This window comes from Sorex fumeus, unplaced genomic scaffold (assembly GCF_029834395.1).
Source record: "Sorex fumeus unplaced genomic scaffold, SorFum_2.1 ptg000019l, whole genome shotgun sequence".
In the NCBI taxonomy this organism is placed as follows: Eukaryota; Metazoa; Chordata; class Mammalia; order Eulipotyphla; family Soricidae; genus Sorex; species Sorex fumeus.
The window spans coordinates 41,110,873-41,124,544 of NW_026606076.1; the positions used below are offsets into that span (position 1 = coordinate 41,110,873).

At 52.5% G+C, this 13,672-nt stretch overlaps 1 protein-coding gene across 1 annotated transcript in view; it reads right to left on the reverse strand.

Moving 5' to 3' along the window:
* Positions 1–12,244, reverse strand: part of CDHR2 (cadherin related family member 2) — a 29,537-nt gene extending 17,293 nt beyond the window's left edge. Inside the window, exons 1-14 of the mRNA XM_056113045.1 lie at positions 12,208–12,244; positions 10,072–10,211; positions 9,885–9,932; positions 9,122–9,217; positions 7,945–8,034; positions 6,349–6,474; positions 6,114–6,263; positions 5,898–5,973; positions 5,681–5,799; positions 5,187–5,420; positions 3,589–3,744; positions 3,344–3,502; positions 3,109–3,170; positions 825–1,048 (exon numbers count right to left, since the gene is read on the reverse strand). Coding sequence (XP_055969020.1) covers positions 825–1,048; positions 3,109–3,170; positions 3,344–3,502; positions 3,589–3,744; positions 5,187–5,420; positions 5,681–5,799; positions 5,898–5,973; positions 6,114–6,263; positions 6,349–6,474; positions 7,945–8,034; positions 9,122–9,217; positions 9,885–9,932; positions 10,072–10,211; positions 12,208–12,244 — 1,717 coding nt within the window. The remainder of the gene's footprint in view (positions 1–824; positions 1,049–3,108; positions 3,171–3,343; positions 3,503–3,588; positions 3,745–5,186; positions 5,421–5,680; positions 5,800–5,897; positions 5,974–6,113; positions 6,264–6,348; positions 6,475–7,944; positions 8,035–9,121; positions 9,218–9,884; positions 9,933–10,071; positions 10,212–12,207) is intronic.
* Between the last annotated feature and the right edge of the window lie 1,428 nt (positions 12,245–13,672).

The window sequence follows — 13,672 nt, forward strand, 5'->3', positions numbered from 1 at the left end:
GACACACAGAGACCCCTGCTCTCAGGTCGGGCAGCCCCTGTGCGCTAGGAAAGGCTCTTCGATTCAGCAAACAAGCCTGTTTGAGACTTCTTGGAAAATTCTTACCCCAAAACACATATGCAGGGTACGTGTTAGGCCCTTTGAATCATATCCTTGGTTTCTCGTTGGTTTTCTGTGTTCTGGATTTTTCTTTCTTTGGGGGAGTTTTAAAACCTGGAGGTGCTCGGGGCTTGCTCCTGACAGTGATCAGAACACCCTCTGGGATGTCAGGGATCGAAGCTGGGTCAGCTGCATGCAAAGCAAGCATCTTACCCACTGAATTATCACTCTGGCCCCTTATCTTGCTTCATAATAAATATGTCAGCAAATTATCTTTTTGGTGTAAATCAAAGACATAAATCATAGAAGAATAATATGCAAAGGGCTAGAGAACATGCACGGCATGTTAGGAGCCCTGGGTTCCAACCCCAGAACCTTATGATCCCTTATGTACTGCTGAGTGCTCCCTGAGCACTGAGCCGGAAGTAGCCCCTGAGCACCGCCAGGTGTGACCCCCCAAAAGAACTAAATACCATAAAGCACCCTGCTTTTTGGAATTTGCTCTAGGCTAAACCTTGTGCTAAGCACACTCTGTAGCCATTTTGCTCATGATTCCCCGCAAGGACTAGAATTGGCTGCATTTTTCCCCGCAAAAGGAACGGGAGGATCAGAGAGGCCAAGTGATTTTTCTAAATGCCACACAGCAGAGCTCAGATTCCAACCCTTGTCCCACACCCACCACCAAGTGTATACCACTCCCACCTGGAGACACTCAGTGAATTTACTGTTCTGTCCCTCCTGGATGAAGATGTTGTAGGTGCCAGTGACTCTGGGCGCATTGTCGTTGATGTCCTCCAGATCGATCTGCAGGTTGGTGGTGGTAGACAGGCCACCACTGTCTGTGGCCTGCAGCGTGAGGTAGTACACGGCCTGCTTCTCCCGGTCCAGCAACGAACAGTTTTTCACGGTCAGTTTTCCTGTATTAGGATCCACTTCAAAGTTGTCAGTCCTGTGCCAGAAAGCCAGACTTAGCCCACTCCAAAAAAAGGAAAGAAAGAAAGAAAGAAAGAAAGAAAGAAAAAAGCACACATTCCTTACAAGACGAGGCCATGAGTTCGAACCCTGGTGCTTCCCACATGCACACAGCATAGTTCCAATGACTCCGGGACTCCCACAGTGTAATTAAGAAGAATGGGGGCTGGAGCGATAGTCCAGCGAATAGGTGTTTGCCTTGCACGCGGCCGACCCATGTTCAACCCCCGGCATCCCATATGGTTGCCCAAGAACTGCCAGGAGTAATTCCTGAGTGCAAAGCCAGGAGTAACCTCTGAGCATTGCTGGGTGTCACGAGGAGGAGGAGGAGGAGGAGGAGGAGGAGGAGGAGGAGGAGAAGGAGGAAGAAGGAGGAGGAGGAAGAGGAGGAAGAGGAGGAAGAAGAAGAAAAGAAGAAGGAGGAGGAGGAGGAGGAGGAGGAGGAGAAGGAGAAGGAGAAGGAGAAGAAGAAGAAGAAGAAGAAGCAGCGCTCCCCCCCCCCCCCCCCCCCGCGCCACGGCCACGCGCATGCACCTGAGCAGAGCCCAGCGAGGTGGGCTGGAGAGGTGGAGTCCGAAAATAGGAAACAAACTCTCAGAAAAACAAACCGAGAGCTGGAGAGATAGTAAAGTGGGTCGGGCACTTGCATTGTGCATAGCTTGCGGGGGTTTGGGCCCCGGAATTCTTGAAGGTTCCCCCCCATCCCAGTCCACCAGAGTCAGGAGTAAGTCCTGAGCACAGCCAGGTGTGGCCCCAAATCCCAAAATCAAATAAAAATGCAATTTGGGGCCAAAGAGACAGTGCAGCAGGTAATGCCTTGCACACACAGCCAGGTTCGATCCTCAGTACCCCATAGGGTACTGAGGATCAAAACTGCCAAGAGCCAATGTTGCTGCACCAGCAAAGGAGAAGAAAGTGGAAGCAAAGAAAGAAGAATCTGAGGAATCCAATGATGACCTGGGTTTTGGTCTTTTTGGGGTTTTTTTGGTATTTTTTTTGGGAGGGCCAAACTCGGCAATGCACAGAGGTTACTCCTGGCTCTGCACTCAGGAATCACTCCTGCTGGTGCTCGGGGGACCCTATGGGATGCTGGGAATCAAACCTGGGTTGGCCGCATACAAGGCAAACGCCCTACCCGCTATACTATAGCTCCAAGTCCCGGTTTTGGTCTTTTGACTAGGCCTTTTGTAACATGTTCAGTAAAAAGTTTAACTCTTAAAAATTAATTGATGGAGCTGGAACAATAGCACAGTGGGGAGGGCGTTTGCCTTGCACGCAGCAGACCCGGGTTCAATTCTCAGCATCCCATATGGTCCCCTGAGCACTGCCAGGGGTAATTCCTGAGTGCAGAACCAGGAGTAACCCCTGTGCATTGCTGGGTGTGACCCAAAAAAAAGCAAAAAAAAAAATTCATTGATGAGGGGGCTGGAGCAATAGCACAGCGGGTAGGGTGTTTGCCTTGCACTCAGCCAACCCGGGTTCGATTGCCAGCATCCCATATGGTCCCCTGAGCACCGCCAGGAGTAACTCCTGAGTGCAGAGCCAGGAGTAACCCCTGTGTATCGCCAGGTGTGACCCAAAAAGCAAAAAAAAAAAATTAATTGATGGAGCTGGAGCAATAGCACAGCAGGGAGGGCGTTTGCCTTGCACGCAGCCGACCCGGGTTCGATTCCCAGCATCCCATATGGTCCCCTGAGCACCACCAGGGGTAATTCCTGGGTGCAGAACCAGGAGTAACCCCTGTGCTTCGCTGGGTGTGACCCAAAAAGCAAAAAAAAAATTAATTGATGAGGGGGGTGGGAGGGATACTGGGATCCGTGGTGGTGGGAAATGGGCACTGGTGGAGGGATGGGTATTTGATCATTGTATAATTGAAACCCAAGCACAAAAATTTGTAAGTCTACAACTATACCTCATGGTGTCTCACTAATAAAAATTTTTTAAAAATTAATTGATGAATTAAATTAAAAGGGAAATTGGGGACCCATTCACCTGCCAACCCCCCTTGATCCTGCCCACAAGTAATGCCTTCCTTACCCACTTCCTGGTAGCAGACTGTAGGTGATCGTGCCCCATTTGTCCTTGTCTTCGTCATACGCCTGCAAATTAGACACACAACAACGGGCTGCTTGCAGGTCACACTCACTAGAGGGGACAAGGCCACCTTGCCGTGGCCCCAGTACAGAAGCACCTCCACTCCCGGGGGAGCCCCCTGCACACGGGCCTCCACCGTCAGACAGGTGGGGCAGGGCCATCTGTCCTGTATACTCACAGTGATGTTATTGGCGATGACATTCTCTGTACAGTTTTCCGGGAACATGAATTCATACGGGGGATGGGGGAAGGAGGGTCTGTGGTCATTGATGTTTCTAAGATAGATGGTCACATAAGCTTCAGAGGTGTTCCCACTTTCCGTGTCCGTGGCCACGACCTGGGGGCAAGGGAAAGCAACTTGAGGCGCCCGAGTCCGAGGGCCCCAGGACTCAGGCTCCTCGGCACGCCCAGAGCATTCCTCACCGTCACCAACATTTTTTCAGTTTTCTCATAGTCCACCAGTGTTGAATTTTTCACCAGCACTTGCACGTCGGCTGAGCCTGAGGCACGCTCTGGAGAGACGCTGAAGGTATCGAAATAGGGATCCACCACGGTCAGCGTGAAGGTGCCATTATTGCCCTGTGGAGGTTGGGGTGAGTACCAGGCACCCCAGGCCTGACCCCCATGACCTGGATGAGGCATTTGCCAGTGGAAGTGTAGCCAGCTGATGTCCAAGAAGACACTGGGGGCAGGAGGATGTTGGTAATTCTGGACAAACTGTGCATCAGTCCCTGAATCTGGGGTGCAGGGGTCCACAAAGGTAGGAGAGACGAAGTCTGGGCACCACTCACTGCCAATAGGCACTACTCTGACGCCTCTCAGCAACCCACACTCATGTACCAACACACACAGCAGCATCCAACACTACCTATACAATGCCCAAAGCAGTGCCCAACACCACCAACACAACACCAAACCAGCACTCAACAACACCAATATAACACACAAACAAGCACTCAACAGCACTAACACACCAAACCAGCACCCAAAACCACCAATACAACACCCAAAGTGGGACCCAACACCCTCAATACAAAACACAAGCCAGTGCCCAATACCACTGATATAACACTCAAAGCAGCACCCAACACCATCAATACAACACTCAAACACCCAGCACCATCAACATCCGTAACAATCCTCTAACACCACCAAGGCCCAAAACCCATATGAACACCAATAGTGCTCAACCCCTCTACCAACACCTAAACCCCAAACCAATATGCCAACACCTCTAGCAGCACCCAACACCAACACCAAACATGCATACCAACACCCAACACCTAAAACCCATAGCAATACTGCCAGCACCCATACCGCCACCCAGTGCCAACACCAAACATGGATCTCAAAACTTCCAATAACCAACACTCATACCAACAACCAACGCTACAAACACTCAGTCCAATATCCAATGCCAAAACTCATAACAATACTAAAACCTATCCCAATCTTCAAAACCATCAGCACCCAATACCAATACCAGTCCATACCTCCACCACTCAGCGCCTATACCAGTTTCCAACACCCAAACCAACAGTAGCCAACATCAGCAGTACCCAAATACCCACCCATGACCCACAGTGCCCCCAACTCCTCCACTCGATGATATCCACAAACTCAACATAGCACCTACTTCCCTCCACCCAATGCCATCCTCCACTCACTATCACGTGCCAACTTGGTGTCACCTAGTACTACCAAGCACCACCCAGGAGTCACCAGGCTATGTCACCCACGTGGCACATCACTCAGTACCTTAGGGACCTTCCAACTGAATGTTCCCGCCCAGTGATGAATGATGACCCCCACACCATTGGTTACCTCTTGGCTTCACCAACTACCTGTCATCACCAAAAACTCAACAGCACCAAAAATCATACCCGACCGACATGACCCCGTGGCGAATCCGAATCTCTGATCCACTGCTCCCCAACCCAAGCTCAAGACCACCCACACCCCGCTTATCCCCCCAGCCCTCTCCTTGATCCTCTGCCCTCCCCATGTTGGGGTGCACCTGCCTTGTCGGGGTCATAGACCACCATGGTGAGGTTGTCGATGGGGATGCGGGTGGATGCGTGCTCGTCCACGGAGCCAGAGAAGTAATTTTGTCGTTCTTCAGGAGTGAAACGACAGTTCGACAAGCTGCAGTTGAAAAACTCAGGATTGTTGTCATTGACATCTGTCACCCTCAGTGTCACCCATATGCTCGCCTGGGCCTCCCCTCCATAGATGTTCTGTTGTGTCTCCGTGGCCTAAAGGTAGAAAAGAGGACAGAGGACTGAAGTGAGAAAACAAAACAAGCCAGCACTCACAGAGCTGGAGGGATACGGTACAGTGTGTGTGTGTGTGTGTGTGTGTGTGTGTGTGTGTGTGTGTCTTGGCCCTGTATGTGGCTGACCCTGAGCACAGAGCCAGGAGTTAGCTCTGAGTACTACTGGGTTTGCCCCCCACCGAAGAAGCAGAGCTAAGGGTGAGAGAATGGAGAGTGGGGGGAGGGGAACCCCACACTTACCGTCACCTGCAGTCGCACCTCCTCACTCTCACTTAGAAGCTTCTCACGGTCCAGGGGACTGTTAACTTGGATCTCCCCACTTGAAGGATCAATGCAGAACCAGTCAGGCATGGTAGAGTCTGGTGAAAGGAATATCCGGTGGCTCCTACTGACGGGTGGGGGGGGGGCTCTCCCTCCCCCTGCCCCCAGACCAGCCAGGGTCTCCGTCACTTCTCACTCGTGATGTTGTATTTCAATTTCCAGTTGAGACCTTTGTCGCCGTCCACAGCCTCCACCGTCAGCACTGATGTCCCCTAGAAGGGCACAAGGTGGCGGAGTCCGGGGGGGGGGGGGGGGGGCGGGGGAGGGGGAGGTGAGTGCAACCCTTTCCCATCTCTCACCCGCCCCCCACACCATCTCCCCCTCCCGACCCCCCTCCCGGTCCTCTGCATACTACGGGTGCATCCTCCTCCACCGAGGCCGAGTAGAACTCTCTGAGAAACTGGGGGTCCAGGTCGGCCTCATCCAACACAGTGATGGACAGGTAGAAGGGGTCGGAGCATTGGATGAAATTTTTGTTGCCTTCATACTCGCCCCCCAAGTCCTGTGGGGAGACCCGTCCGCCATGAGCCCAGAGTCAGGCCCCCAAACAACCATGCCCACCTCTCCGCCTGCGCCCCCCCACTCACACAGGATTTAAGTTTCAACTGGTAGAAGGGACTTTTGCTGTTATAGTTCAGTTTGCCTCGGAGAATGATGGAACCATTTCTCTCGATGGTGAAGAGATTCCTGCTCTCGGTGTTGTTGGGGATGACCTAAGGAAGAGCATCACGTCAGCGCATCTCCCATCCAGTTTCCTCGTTCCCAGGGAGCCCTCCAGGAAGTGGGGGCAGGGAGGGGAAGGCTGTGGGTGGAACACTGTTCTAGCTAGCAGAATTTTTGAAAACTTTTTTTTTTTAATTAAACCGCCGGGGCTGGAAGCTATAGTACAGCGGGTAGGGTGTTTGCCTTGCACACGGCCAACCCCGGTTCTATCCCTAGCATCCCATAGGGTCCCCTGAGCACCACCAGGGGTAATCCTTGGGAGCAGAGCCAGGAGTAACCCCTGAGAACCACTGAGTGTGACCCAAAAAGAAAAAAATATTAAACCACCGGGGCTGGAAACTAGTACAGCAGGAAGGGTGTTTGCCTTGCATGTGGCTGACCTGGGTTCTATCCCCAGCATCCCATATGATCCCCTGAGCATCACCAGGAGTAATTCCTGAGTGCAGAGCCAGGAGTCACCCCTGTGCATTGGCTGCGTGTGATCCAAAAAGAAAGAAAAACTTAAACCACCATGGATACAAAGTTATCCATGATTGGGTTTCAGTTATACAATGTTCTAATGTCTGTTCACCCATGTCCCACCAGCAGATTTTTTTTTTATCATGAGACCTTGCATCACTTCCACACAAACATTGCTGTTTTGTGGTTTGGGGGTTTGGATTTGAATTCGACTTGAGGGGCCACCCTCAGTGATCCTCGAGGCTTCTGGCTTTGCAACTTTGTACTCAAGGAGGTTCAGGGGAAACTTTGGGGTACTGGCGCTCAAACCCGGGTTAGCTGTCTGCGAGACAAATGCTTTCCCGGCTGTTCTATCTCTCGGGCTCAAGTCTGTGTGATTTGGGGTTATTTGTTTAGTTTGGGGGCCACCTCCAACAATCGTGATGGTCAGGGGTTATTCCTGGCTCTGCACTCAGGAATCACTCCTGGCATTGCTGGGGGGACCCTATGAGATGCCGGGGTTGATCCCAGGTCGACAACATGCAAGGCAAATGCCCTGCCCGCCTCCCTCAGGCCCCTCAAGGATCAATCCTGGTGAGCTTTTGGGACTGTGTTGGATAGACTATGGGTCAGCCGCGTGCAAGGCAAGGCACCCTGCTCGCTAGATTATTGTTCCGACCATTTGTTTCGCTTTGAAACCGGACATAAAAGGTCATCAAACTTGAAAGCATCCCCCTCACACACAAACCCTGAGCATCTCCGGGTGAGGCTCCAAAACAAACAAAAACAAAAACAACAACAAAAAAGAAAGTGCCCCCTCCCCAAAAAGGGTTTGATGCCCTCCTGGGGATGATGTGATGTTAACAGGGGTGGTGGGGGACGTGGAAGACTTGGGGACCAAGCGGGGCCAATCCCCCACCCCCACACCAGCCCTCACAGTCCCACGGAGGGGGTCTCTGAGGGCTGGGGTGGGAGGTGCTGCCCCCTGATGGAGAGAGGGGCTGGACATTCCAGTCACTCACCCCTTCGATGGAGTAGTTCACTGGCCCTGATAGGTCTACATCTGCATCTGTAGCATTCGCGATGTATATCACAGAGCCCACCGGCAGGGTCTGTAAGAAGAGAAGACACATCACGTCTGAAAAGGAGAACGAGGAGGAGGAGGAGGAGGAGGAGGAGGAGGAGGAGGAGGAGGAGGAGGAGGAGGAGGAGGAGGAGAGAGGGAAGAGACCCCAGAACCCCCTGGGATAAAATCAGCAACCGGGCGGGGTTGGAGCGATAGCACAGCGGGTAGGGCGTTTGCCTTGCACGCAGCCGACCCAGGTTCGATCCCCAGCATCCCACAGGGTCCCCAAGCACTGTCAGGAGTGATCCCTGAATGCAGGGCCAGGAGTAACCCCTGAGCATCACTGGTGTGACCAAAAAAGAAAAAAAAAAGATCTCTGAGTGCAGAGCCAGGAGTCCACCACGAGCACTGCTGTCCGAAAAAAACAAACCAAAATGAAAAGACAGCCTGGATAAGCAGCAAAGTGGTGCCATCGGGCCCCTGCAGACTCAGGGGGTCCCGCTCTGTCCTGCTCTCGCTCCCCCTGCCCCTGCTGTGTGCTGGATAGTGAGCGACCTTCGCCACTGAGCCTTTGTGTCTGTCCCCTTGAACATCTCTTCTTCCTTCCTTCCTTCCTTCCAACCTTCCTTCCTTCCTTCCTTCTTCTCTTCCTTCCTTTCCTTTCTCTTTTCTTCCTTTCTCTCCCTCTCTCTCCCTTCCTTCTTTTCTTTCTTTCTTTTCTTTCCCTCCCTCCCTCCCTTTCTTTTATTTCTGTCTTTTTTTTTAATCACACCCAGAGATGTTCAGGGGTTCCTCCTGGCTTTGCACTCAATAATTATTCCTAGGTACTGAGGGACCCTATGGGATGCCAGGGGTTGAACGTAGGTCCGCTGCGTGCAAGGCAAACGTCCTCCCCGCGGTACTATCCCTTCGGCCCCTTCGGCCCCTTCTTTCCTTCCTTCCTTCCTTCCTTCCTTCCTTCCTTCCTTTCTTTTCTTTCTTCTTTCCTTCTTTCTTTCCCACCTAGCAGTGCTCAAGAACTTACTCCTTGTTCTCTGCTCACTTATGGTGGGGTCTGGGGGCTGTCTTTAATCCTTCCAGATCTCCTGGGATGGCTGCACCCTATCCAGACTCCCCCTTAAGTCAGACATTACCTCATTGATGACGATGGAGGAGACATCATTCATGAAAATAGGCCTATTGTCATTCCGATCTTCTACATACACGGTCATGGTCGTTTTCGCCTCAATCTGTAGTAAGAAAGCCCAGGTGAGCGTGGGAACTGAGAGCTGGAGACCAACCACGAAGGCTGAGAGGGGAGCAGCTTCTGTGCTCCCAGAACCTCCAGGGATGGTCAAAAAGGGGAGAAAGAAAGAAAAAAAACAGAGAGACAGGGAGAGAAAGAAAATGAGAGAGGGAAGGAGGCAGAGAGGAAAGGAGAGAGAGAGGGAAGGAAAGAGAGGGAGGAAGGGAGGGAGGGAGGGAGGCAGAGAAGAAGTTAGAGGAGGGAGGGAGGAAGAGGGAAGGAGGGTGGGAGGGAGAGAGGGAGGGAGGCAAAGGGGGAGGGAGGGAGAGAGGAAGGGAGTGATGGAGGGAGGGAGGGAGGCAGAGAGAGTGGAGGAGGGACTGGGAAGGGAGGGAAGGAGGGAGGGAGGGAGATAGGGAGAGAGAGGGAGGGAGGGACTGAGGAGGAAGGCAAGGAGGGAGAGAGGGAAGGAAGAAGGGACAGAGGAAGGGAGTGATGGAAGGAAGGAGGGGGAGGCAGAGAGAGGGAAAAAGGGAGGGAGAGAAGGAGAGAGAGGAAGGAAGTGACAGAGGGAGTGAGGGAGAGAGGGAGGGAGGGAGGGAGGGAGGGAGGGAGGAATGGAAGGAGACACAAGCAGTCACACCTCCACATCCTTCTATCTTCCAACTTACTCCATTGGGTTGGCCCGCAAAGATCTGGATGGTGAAATACTTCACTGACTGCAAGGGTGGAGAAAAGGGTCCCCCCGTGAGTGATGCTCCAGGTGGGAAGACAGGAAGGGGCCCCCATAGAACCCTAGTTCCCAAGGGTGCCCCTATCTCCCAGCCCTTCCCAGAGCCTTTCTGGGTGCTGCTTTACCTCATAATCCAGATGGACCCGGAGTTTCACCTCTCCGGTAATACTGTTGACACTGAAGTAACTGGAATTTTGCCCGCTGATGCCAAAAGTCAGACCACCCAGATTCGGGTTGTTGACCGTTATCCAGAAAACCGTCTCACCTGTGGAGATGGGATAGAACTAAGACTTCCAGGCTCTGCAGCCAACTGAAAACTGGGGAACCCCCACCACAGCCCTCCTGATACAATCCATGAGACCACAAGTCTCGTAGTTGGTTGTTTTTTTTTTCTGTTTTATGTGGTTTTAGTTTTGGGGTCACACCCAGCGAAACTCAGGATCTGCACATAGAAATTACTCCTGGTAATGCTTGGGGGAATCACATGGGCTGTCGGGAATCGAACCGAATCTGACGTGATGCAAGGCAAGCCCTCCCCGCTGTACTGTCTTTCCTTGTATAATCATACCTTGAGGGGCTTAAGGGACCTTTGGGGTGCTGGGGCTTGACTCCAGGTTGGTTGTGTGTAAGACAAGGCAAGTGCCCCTCACCGTATTATTCATTTTACCCCTAGGGTTGATCCCTGAACACAGAGCCAGGAATAAGCCCTGAGCACCATTAGGTATGGCTCCCCCCAAAAATATATAAATACATAAATGAAGACATAAACAAAATGACAAATACCAACAAGCTAAAGACCTCAAAATTCATAAATATTTACATAAATAAAACTGGAGAAATAATTTTGCCTGGGGTCTTTTGTTTGTTTGTTTTTTGCTTTTTGGGTCACACCCAGCGATGCACAGAGGTTACTCCTGGCTCTACTCTCAGGAATTACTCCTGGTGGTGCTCAGGGGACCAAATGGGATGCTGGGAATCGAACCTGGGTCAGCCGTGTGCAAAGCAAAGCCCTAGCCACTGTGCTATTGCTCCAGCCCTGGGTTTGTTTTGTTTTATTTTTGCTTTTGAGCCACATCTGGTGATGCTCAGGGGTTACTCCCAACTCTGTGCTCAGGAATTGCTTGGGGATCCTATGGGATGCCAGGGATCGAACCCAGATCAGCAGTGTGCAAGGCAAACATCCTCCGTGCTGGACTATCGCTCCCTGCCCTGGAGAAATAGTCTAAGTGGGCTAAGAGCATGGTTTACATGCAGGAGATTTGTACTCCACCCCAGGTCCTGTCATGGTCCCCCAATCCCATTGAATCTGCTCCCCCCAAAATAAAGCAAATTAGTTTAGTACTTAAGGAGGAGGCCAGGGAGATAGTATGGAGAGTGCTCACCAGCAGAGTTCATGCTGATGAGCACGAGACCCCAAGATCCATCCCTGAAACCCAGGCTCCACTCTAGCCTCACCCAGCCTGAACATTGAACCTTCAGATCTGCTGGTGAGAGTCTCCAAGACTGGCCCTTGAGCATTGCTTGGAATGTCCCCCACAAAATGAATCAACTCCATCAGATCGAAAGGCAAGGATGAGGGGCTGGAGCGATAGCACAGTGGGGAGGGCGTTTGCCTTGCACATGGTCGACCTGGGTTCGATCCCCAGCATCCCCTATGGTCCCCCGAGCACCGCCAGGAGTAATTCCTGAGTGCAGAGCCAGGAGTAACCCCTGAGCATAGCTGGGTGTGACCCAAAAAGAAAAAAAAAAGGCAAAGATGAAAAGACAGACTGTGGATTTGTCCATTTTGACAGTGATTTTAAAGAAAAATGCAGGGACTGGAGCAATAGTACAGCAGCTAAGGCACTTGCCCTGCATGTGGCCAACCCGGGTTTGATGCCCATCATCTCACAGGGTTCCCTGAGTCCTGCCAGGAGGGATCCCCGTGTGTAGAGCCGGGAGTCAGCTCTGAGCACTGCCTCCTGTGACCTCAAAACAAAAACAAAAGGAAATCACTTTTGTAGCAATTTTGTTCCTGGACCAAGGGCCTCCCTCAGGAGAAAATGTCCCCCACGAACACAGAGGGCCAGCAGGAACCCATCAAACCCCAAGCCAGGAGTACTCCCTGAGCACTGTTGGGCAAGACCTCAAAAACCCAGCCAAGCAAGAAAGGTTCTGGAACAAACTTCCTGGAGTGAAGCCTTCTGGCTAGCATCGATGCTGTGGGAATGGGGAACCGCCACCCCACGTTGGGCAAGCCTGGACCCACTCAGGGAACTCACCAACAGGTTTATCCTCTGGAATTTTCACATTCGTCATGTTGGGTGTAAACGATAGAGAGGTGTCGGCAGCGACTGTAGAGACACAACACGCTAGGACCCAGGGACACCAGCCCCCCAAAATAACAAGCTTTCTGGGAGACCCCATATCAACCCCCAGAACCAACTTCACCCGCCTGGGATTTCTCCCCAAGGGTCTCCCCTCCCTGGCAACCAAGCATGGGAGGGGCTCAGAGACCCCCGTCCCCCCACCCCCATTGCTTCTGAGGCACATCCTCAAGAGGTAGCACTGTTCTGCCAAAGGGGGGTGGCACCCACCAGACACGAGAAGAGCAGAAAGCAGGAGGGAGATCAGGCAGGGCCACGCCATCGCTGGGAGGGACCTGGGACAGAGATAGGTAAGAGATGATGAGCTGAGAGATAATCCGGGGTGAGGTACCCCTGGATCCCGGCCCAAGGACCGAATTCTGACAGCACCCCACAAAACAAACAGAAACAGAAAAAAAATAATTCCCCTCTCTGGCACCAGCTACCCTCTTAGTTCCCACCCCAAGGATCCACTTCTTGTCCCCCAGAACCAACGCCTCTTCAGAACGCTCACATCCAGGGCTGAAGACTTGCCTTGCACCTAAGCACCCCTCCCACTCCACCCCCGTGCTACTGCATAGGGCCCCTGAGCACAGAGCCACACCACAAGGGACTGGAGCGATAGCACAGAGGGGAGGGCGTTTGCCTTGTACGCGGCACACCCGGGTTCGATTCCCAGCATCCTATAGGGTCCTCCGAGCACCGCCAGGAGTGATTCCTGAGTGCAGAGCCAGGAGTCACCCCTGTGCATCGCCGGGTGTGATCCCAAAAAGCAAAAAATAAAAAAAAATTTTAAAAATCAAAACACACACACACACAATGTCCATGTCCAGCCCGCTCCAACCCCTCATTGCTCCCCAGCCAATCCACACGCAAGCATCTTCCCTGACCAGCATCCTCAAGTTCGGCTCACTTATATGCAAATCACCCTGCCAGCCTCAGCCAATCACCTCCCTCCCTCCCAATCCATTCCCGGGCTCCACCCAAGAGGGCTTCCCAAGACTCTCATGCCCCGCCCTTCTAGCCACGCCCCCACGCCGGTCCTTTAAACCCTCTAATCCTCGCGTTTCCCTGGGAGCCTCCTTCTTTCTATATTGCTCTTCCAGGCCCTGCAGACTCCGTCTTTCTCTCTCTCTTTTTTTTTCCACCCGAGGTGGGTGGGGGAGGCACCATATATCCGGCGGTGCTCAGGGCTTATTCCTGGCTCTGTGAGCAGGGATCACTCCTGACCGTGCACGGGGGACCCTATGGGATGTTGGCCATCGACCCGGGTCGGCTGCTTGCAAGGTACAGCCGTTGCATTGTACAGCCCTCCTCTCTGTACAGTGGCTCCGATCTGCAAGCTGCCTCTTTTTGTGCGGTGTTTTTATTACTATTATTA